An 8,562-nucleotide genomic window follows, 5' to 3' on the forward strand; every position below is an offset into this window, starting at 1 on the left:
GGCGGCAGGCGGGGAACCTTGGCTTCCTCCATCACTGGAGCAAGCAAGCCTCCTGTTCGCTTCAGCTGCCTGGCTGCCGGCCGCCATCTTGGTTGGCAGTTAATTTGCATATCCTGCTGATTAGCCAATGGGAAGCGTTTGGGGGTATGGTCAATTTGCATGTTTCTCTTTTATTAGATAGGATAAGTGGCAGTCACCACGTTAAGTAGTAATCAGAATTACCTCCACTAATGGTAGGACAACCAACATCTTGTGCCTCCTGATAGAGTATCATTGCCAATAATACTTGACCTGAATCTAAGCAATCTTCTAGTCCTACCATTCAGTTCCCAAGGAAAATAAGGTTATTAGAACCAGTTAAATAGCACTTTCAGAAAATCATCAAATAAATGCAGAATTTGGGATAAAAGTCAATGTTATGAAAAACAAAAATAGGCATTAGAGTGTAGGGGGAGCATAAGAGGCTGTTTTGATTTTTAAAAGCCAAAAGGCACTTAAGGACCAAATGTAATACATTAATCTTTGGGTCCTGGATCGGGGGCAGAAGGGCAGTTTGAAAAGACATTTTGGAAACACCTGTGGAGATGTGGATGTGGCCCAAATAGTGATTGATGATTTGTAGAAATATTAATTGTCTTACAGATGATAATCTTACTGTGATTATGTAGGAGAATGTCCTTAGTCAAAAGAGATGCATGTTGACATGTTTAAGGGTTACATGCCATGAGGTCTGCAGATTGCTTTCAAATAGTCCCCCAAACAAGCAAGCGTGGGGTGTGTGTGTGTGTGGTGGCGGGGAGGGATAGGAATCAGATGTGGCAGTGCAGTAATTGGTGATCTGGAGCAAGCGTGGGGTGTGTGTGTGTGTGGTGGCGGGGGGGGATAGGAATCAGATGTGGCAGTGCAGTAATTGGTGATCTGGGTTTTTATTGTTCTGCTCTTTCAAGTTTTCTATAGGCTTGGCTATTTTTGATGCTAAAAGTACTGGACCAAAAAGCAAAAAGACTTTCCCAGAAGACCTCCAGTTGGCTAGCTAGAATTGCATCATGTACCCATGCCTAACCCGAGCCACTGACAGAAAAGATAGATCACAGTGACAGCCTTTTAAACCATCAGGACCTCTTTCTAAGTACCCATCCGATCAGAGGCAAAGGGCTAGCTGAACCAAATCAGAGGAAAGGGAAAGGCTAAATAGTTGTCAGTAGTGTTTGCTGTAGTAAAATTTATTAATTTTAAGCAAAAATGGCTTCTTATAATTGATTCTTTTACATAATTAAAAAGTTTTATATAATTAAAAGTTGCAATAATTGAATATTATTTCATACACTCAAATTTTAAAGTATCCTTGTACGATAGCTTTCATTTTCATAAGGTTTATCTTTCGTTTTTTAAATAAGTGCATTCTTAGCTGTTACATTCTTTTAGTTTGAGACTTGTAAATATTTTCTTTTATTACTTTTTACAGGTTATCCGCACTTTAGATCCTAAACAAAATCAAGGAGCAGCACCAGAAATTCAAGCTCTTAAAAATCAGCTTCAAGAACGGGATCGAATGTTCCATTCATTAGAGGTAGTTCACTGTACTAGACAATAAGATATTTCATTTTTTTATTTTTTTTCTAGAAGCCTTGCTATATGTGGTTATCTCCATTAATTTAGAGAGTAAATTGTGACTATTGATATGAAATTGCTTTTCATGTTTACATGTTTACATGTGCTTGTATTTTAGAAAGAATATGAGAAAACAAAGAGTCAAAGAGAGATGGAAGAAAAATATATTGTTAGTGCCTGGTACAATATGGTAAGAAAAGAACACCTCTAAACATATTGTGAAGTTCAGTGAATATGTAATACTTATTACATGCCCTTTACTGTAGAAGTAATTCTGCCAAAGGAATCTGAAAGTAATACGATCCTAACACACACTAACAAAACCTAATGCTGATCTTGGGACTGAAAAGCAGATGTGAGAACCTTCAGATGCATGGTTAGGGTATTTTGAACACATCATTATCCCTAGAGAATAGAAAGATAAATGACAGTTTGATTTCTGTCTCTTAGAACCATTTTCTTCTAGAGGAAAGGGACTTTAGTAATATCTAAATACTGAAGCAGTAGCTTTTGTTTTGTGGGATTTTGCATGAATGGTACTTATACTGAGTGAGGTTTAACTATCTCATAGGGTTTTAAAAATGTTTATGATTGATAGACCCTGAACGACTGGAAGTTTTGAAATTGGATTTCCAACACACACCAAAAAAAACTTTAAATGTATTGCAGGGAAAAATAAATGTTCATCACATTATGCTTTAATGTGATTTTCTGGATATAAATAGTTGTGGTTTTTAGAAACTACTGTACTTTTTGTCATTTTTTTCTTCTTTGTTCTTCTCTTCAGTAAGACCACTTTCTGCCTTTTCATTGTTAGTTGCTTAAGAACCCTGAACGCTGGAAGTTTTGAAATTGGATTTCCAACACACACCAAAAAAAACTTTAAATGTATTGCAGGGAAAAATAAATGTTCATCACATTATGCTTTAATGTGATTTTCTGGATATAAATAGTTGTGGTTTTTAGAAACTACTGTACTTTTTGTCATTTTTTTCTTCTTTGTTCTTCTCTTCAGTAAGACCACTTTCTGCCTTTTCATTGTTAGTTGCTTAAGAAAGGAAATTAAACCAGATTCCTTTCAGCAATCCTCTTCAACACTAAAGTTGTGTTAATGGCACAATACCATTATTTCTGTTTTACAGTTATAATTGATACTGTGTCTTAAAGGTTAGTGTCCCAGGCCTCCTAATTCCATGTTTTGACCTTTGTTAAAATTAACACAATTTCATGACATGTCCACATTTACATTTGCCTTGGTTAAAACTACATATTTAAGATTTTATCACAATTTAAAAAAACAAAAGAGGAAATCAATAAGTTTAAAGTACTATTACTGTTAACAAGTATAGGTTTCTTGAAAATTAAAATTAAACAATAGGAAAAAGTTATATATTTAAGGAAGTTCTCTGGGAACTAGTCTTGACTCCACCTATTCTCTTTCCTCTATATCCTTCCTAAAAGTTAGAGCCATCTTGGAGCTCTGCCCTCAATCCTTATTAGTAATTTCATATTCTTGATTGATTTTTATAACTCCACATATTGTGTTTCTAATGGAACTAAATTTATTTATCCTGTGATATAATATTAAAGAATAGTCCTAATTTTCAGCTCTTCATAGGCTGAAGGAATAACTGAGTAGACTAAACACAAGTTAATGTTCAGGTAATATAGCCAGTAACAGCTTCATACATACATTCAGAAAGTTCTGCATCTCCTTCAACCGAAATGGAAGTGAAGATGACAAGTGCTGGGAAAAGGTATTAAGTGTCTCAGAGAATGGCTTTGTGATGGATACTGAGGTCTTGAAAGTGTATGAAGAATTTGAATAAGTTGCTTGGAATATGAGAGTGAAAAAAATAGTATATTTAAATGAAATATAAATATATTGGGTATCCAAAAAAATATATACACATACTTTGAATAAGTATAAAGGCATTATTGAAATACATTTCATTTTCAAAATTGAGCTATCAGCTATTAGTGTATGCATTTTGGGGGATACCTTATATGTAGCCAAATGGAATAAAGATTACCAATAGATTTCTGTCAGTTTTATTCAGATCCTTAAATGCTTTGATTTCAAATTGAGTGAAAAACCTATTCTGGATTGTCTCGTAGGCAAAATGGAGGAATGTGTTAATGTATTTGGGAATATATGATAGACTGCAATTCTATTAAAAATGCAAAGCCATGACCAGTGTTTTAACTAGTGATAGGAAGACTTATCTTTTAGTCTTCTGCCTCCTGTGCCAGTTTGTCCCTTTCATTCTGGGAAGGCTGCGTGTCTTAGTATAGCTTAGCTTTAGCTGCCGGACTCTCCTCCTGGCTCCCAATTGCTCATTTCCTCCTTGTTGCCTTCCACTTCCTCCCATCAATTTACTTGTATCCAGTCACTGGTCAGATTAAACAGCCGCTCTCAGTGCTCCATGTTTGTCTGGTGTAGGTTCTTCACTGGCTTATTAAATGACTACCAAAACCACTTTTTTCCTGATCTCCTCATAGGCTGTTCATTGTGATTATTCCTCTGTGTTTAGAGTACACCCCCCAGAGGTTATTTTCTCCTGTTAAGGTGCTCTGGCCCCAGCAATTATGGCTCTTCTCCCTTCAAGCTAGTAGGCCATCCTCCTGTCTTCAAGAAAGACCCCCTGCTCCCTGTTGGGCCTCTGTTTGGGGCTGTCAGGAACTTTTCTTAAGTTGTTTGAGAATACAAGTCCACCTGAAGTGAAGAAAAACAGCATGGTGGTATGTATTGAATCTAGTGTGCCTTTCCACCTTAAGGAACAGCAAGTGCATTTGTGGTTTGCCATTCTAAATATGCCCTGATTGCCACAGCCCCTTGTGAATCAACTGCTACCAATCAATTGCACTATTTTTCTTGGAAAATCACTTCATACATTTGATTTGAAAGGGAAGTGTGATTGAGAATCGGTATTCCAAAATCTGTCTCTATTATGTATTGTTTTGGTTATTGCCTATTCAGAAAACTAACTCTTCATTTTTCCAAAGGAAAATTTGTACCTAATTGTTGGAACTGAAATATCTATAAAATTTTAATCTATAATGAGCAGAATTAACATTTCTAATTGTGCCTTCTGATGCAATGTAAGAAAATCTGCATGATGAAATTGTCTTTTATGAGAGTATGTTCCACTACTTTTTCATTGATTACCTTTTTTTTCTGTGTGATATAGGGAATGACTCTGCATAAAAAGGCGGCGGAAGATAGACTTGCTAGTACAGGTTCAGGGCAGTCATTTCTGGCTAGGCAACGACAAGCAACCAGCACAAGAAGATCTTACCCAGGCCATGTTCAACCAGCCACAGCAAGGTAGACAAGTCTTGCCAGTAGAATAAAAACATCCTGCATTCAAAACATACTTCTGTTACACATAACACCATTTCAGGAAATTCAGCCAGCTTATTTTTTGTCTCTATGTTATGTTAATATTTAGTTGTTTCTCATTTGAGGACTGTCTCTCCGTATCTATGATGTTTTAGTTTCTTGGTCCTTTATTTTGTAGTCTTTTCAGTTCCTTTTCATGTGCCAAAAATTTTTTAAATGCCCAATTAAAAGTGTTGGATAATAGTATAGTACTTTTCTTTGTATGAAAATGTCCTTTCCCCAATGGTGTATGTAGGCTTTGTAATGAATTAGATTTTCTGCCAATAATTGATATACAAGAATTATATTCTTTATTGTGCCTCTGTGTTACCATGCTTTATAAGAATGTCTTTGTTTAAAGGGAATTAATCTTTTTATGATGTATTAATCTGTGTTTTCAATTGTTTTCCAAATGCACTTCAAATAACTTGCATATTTACTATATAAAATGAATGGTTGGCAAATGCACTTTTTGCAAAGACATAAATATATTGGCAGAGGTGCTAATTAGATCTTACCTATGGCACCTGGTAGAGTTATTTAGAGGGAAAAATTAGTTTTCACGTTGTTTTATAGGAAATTAAATTTGTTTGAAGATTTGGAAACTATTTTTAAAACATAAATACATAGAATTTTATTATTTCTTGCTATCTTGCCGGCAGAAGTGAATGCATTGGTTAGGTTATTAGGGGGGAAGTTACAGAAGAGAAAAAAGTCAGGCAGTGCATTAATTGTTTCTTATTTTGGAATATCACAGTAACTGAGGATCAGAATCTGGTAGTGTGGCTGATATTAATAGTTTCAATTGCCCTCTATATCTTATACCTATTTTTCATATATTTACAAGTAATAGATAGCATTACCCTTTGGGGAACTTCTTGACTTGCATCTCTTGTTTTATTTATTCATTAATATAAACACTTCTATTCCTCAATAATTCCTAATACTTAACATCTTAATATCAGTCATTAAGATCAGCAAAGGACTTCTTATACGTGCTGTTGTGACAAGTCTCTTTTACATTTTTTTCCTAATTCTATGTATTAGTCCAAGAATTTGCTACTGAACAGATTCTCTTGGGTATTTGGTTGCATCAAAGTGTTTAGATTCATTGATAGCTTGATTGTAAACCATGTTTATTTACATTGATGAATGGTTGTCAAGTAATAATGATTGTAAAGCACTTTGAGTATATAAGGTGCTACATAAATGTAAAATATCATTTATTTGAAAATGAAATGCCTCTGCCTGCCTTTACGTATTAATTCAAGCATTTGGTCCCCAATTATATTTAAGTTCTCCTCCAGCCTTTTTCTTACACCATAACCCATTTTATTAAAAGCAAAATAATTACTGAAATTAGGTCAATTTTTTAATTTGTTTGTTTTTGTTTTTAGATAGGTCACCAAGTAAGAGGATTTTATTTCATGTACATGCTGTTGTGGAAGTTCAGGTTTCATTTATTTCTGTATATTAATACAAATTAGTAATTTTAAATCAATCCAAATGTAATTCAGAATTTTCATAAATTGTAGTCAAATGTTTGGTTTTAAATTCCTACTTCCATTTTTATAAGAAAATCGACCTAAAAATTAGTGGTGTTTTCATTTGTCCTCAGAAATCGTACTTGAAGAAAGTATTAGAATATACACAGAAATGACTTTATGCATTGTGCTGATTCTTACATTAAGTACAGAAATCTAAGCGCAGTGTGAATGCTTCTGCCTAATATGACCATAAAGCAGCAAGAATTAGTGATAATGGACAGAACCACCTGAGTAGAGTGCATTGTGAGATTTCAGGAGGCTAAGCCAAACTGATCAACATAAAAAGTTTTGACAATAAAAGATCAAAAACTATTTAGGATGGTTCTTACCCCCAACCCCTGATTTTACAAATCACATAAGGATTCACCTGTTTTAAAACAGAGTGTGAAACTAATCTTGGTTAAATTAAAATAATTGGGAAATTATACCTGTAGAATAAGATAGATGGACATAAAGAGTCTATGAACTATTTATTTAAAGGATTATATCCTATAAGATACGAAGTTTTTATTTTACTTCTCTATTTACTGCCCCAGCCCTGGTCTCTGACCCACCCACCTACTCAGATATAGTTCTCTAAATGGGTTAGAAAGGTGCCAAGCTTTTAGAAGGAAGTTTTACTTCTTATTTTTCTTCGGCATCTGTTGTTTTATGCTATTATTTTGGTGTTTTACAGTGATAACTTTCACTCTCCTTTACTGTACCCTTAAAGTTTAGTATATTACTTTCAAGTATATAGAAGAAATTATATTTCTAAACATTGTTTGATTTTTTTTTTTTAAAGCAGGAGTAACACTTAGCTATAACAGTGACAACTCTGTCCAGCTTTGGACATGATTTATGAAATTGCTCTCTCTCCTGTAATGCTTAGTAATTTCTCAGGAGGTTTGTGATGATGCATGGTCTCTCTGGAAGGTGGAAGACATTGGGTGCTTTATTTAGATGTGAGCTGTGCTGTATTTTCACAAACCCCTTAGACACAGTAGCCACAGTTCACTTGGACAGTGGAGCTAGTCCTGTCCTCACCAATGGACGAAGTACAGTGTTATTGCATTAGGTTGAGGTGATCCATCAGCCTACTCTAGTGTCTGAATTCTTATAATCAAAAAGCTTATTTGCTGTTTTCCTTCTAGCCATGGTAGGAAAATATAAGGTAAATAACTAAGGAATATTAAAGCATAAAATTTATGTTCTGCAGTGTCTATTTAAGAAGTTCATTATGAAAAAAAAATGCAGCAAATATTGTAGTTTACCACATCTAAAAAGAGAATAAACAGTACAGTTGTACTTAAAAGAACTTCCCAAAATTTCAGTTATATCTTTTTATAATTTGTCTAATTACTTGTTAATAGTCAAGAAAAAGAAGTCCCTAAATAAAGGACCCATGTTCCAAAATTGATCAAGATTGAATTATTTCTATTAGATAGCACTAGCCTGGTTCAAAAAAAACAACACAAAAAATATTGGCTTAATGCAGTGGTTCTCAACCTGTGAGTCGCGACCCCTTTGGCATTGGCTTAATGCAGTGGTTCTCAACCTGTGAGTCGCCGACCCCTTTGGGGGTCGAACGACCCTTTCACAGGGGTCGCCTAAGTACATCCTGCATATCAGATATTTACATTACGATTCACAACAGTAGCAAAATTACAGTTATGAAGTAGCAACAAAAATAATTTTATGGTTGGGGGTCACCACAACATGAACTGTATTAAAGGGTCACAGCATTAGGAAGGTTGAGAACCACTGGCTTAATGGGATACTTAGATTATAATAAGGAAATATTGTTTGTAATTTTGTTGAATTTTTATTGCTTTGTTTATATAATAAAAGCTCAAATGTACAAAATTAAGCTAAATGTTATCCAGCCAGAGACTTCAGCCTATATATTTCATTAGTTTTCACAAAGGCATGAAAATTCATGCTGTCCAAGTAGATCAGCAATAAGTTGTAAGTGAAAGATGAGTTTAGTTGAAGAAAAGACATTTTATTTATGTGCTGCTTTACTCGCATCTCCTTTTCAAT

At 34.5% G+C, this 8,562-nt stretch overlaps 1 protein-coding gene across 4 annotated transcripts in view; it reads left to right on the plus strand.

The window, feature by feature from the left end:
• The window catches only part of HOOK3 (hook microtubule-tethering protein 3), a 93,589-nt gene extending 85,600 nt beyond the window's left edge, over positions 1-7,989 (plus strand). For 3 of the 4 annotated variants that reach the window (XM_014536719.1, XM_014536714.1, XM_014536716.1), the window contains 3 exons: positions 1,466-1,570; positions 1,730-1,801; positions 4,803-7,989. In XM_014536719.1, the coding sequence (XP_014392205.1) occupies positions 1,466-1,570; positions 1,730-1,801; positions 4,803-4,943 (318 nt within the window). In that variant the 3' untranslated portion in view covers positions 4,944-7,989. Of the gene's footprint in view, positions 1-1,465; positions 1,571-1,729; positions 1,802-4,180; positions 4,354-4,802 lie in introns of all 4 variants that reach the window. The other variant, XM_014536704.1, reaches the window with a different exon arrangement.
• Positions 7,990-8,562: the final 573 nt, after the last annotated feature.

The sequence above is a fragment of the Myotis brandtii genome, unplaced genomic scaffold (genome assembly GCF_000412655.1).
Source record: "Myotis brandtii unplaced genomic scaffold, ASM41265v1 scaffold103, whole genome shotgun sequence".
Lineage (NCBI taxonomy): Eukaryota > Metazoa > Chordata > Mammalia > Chiroptera > Vespertilionidae > Myotis > Myotis brandtii.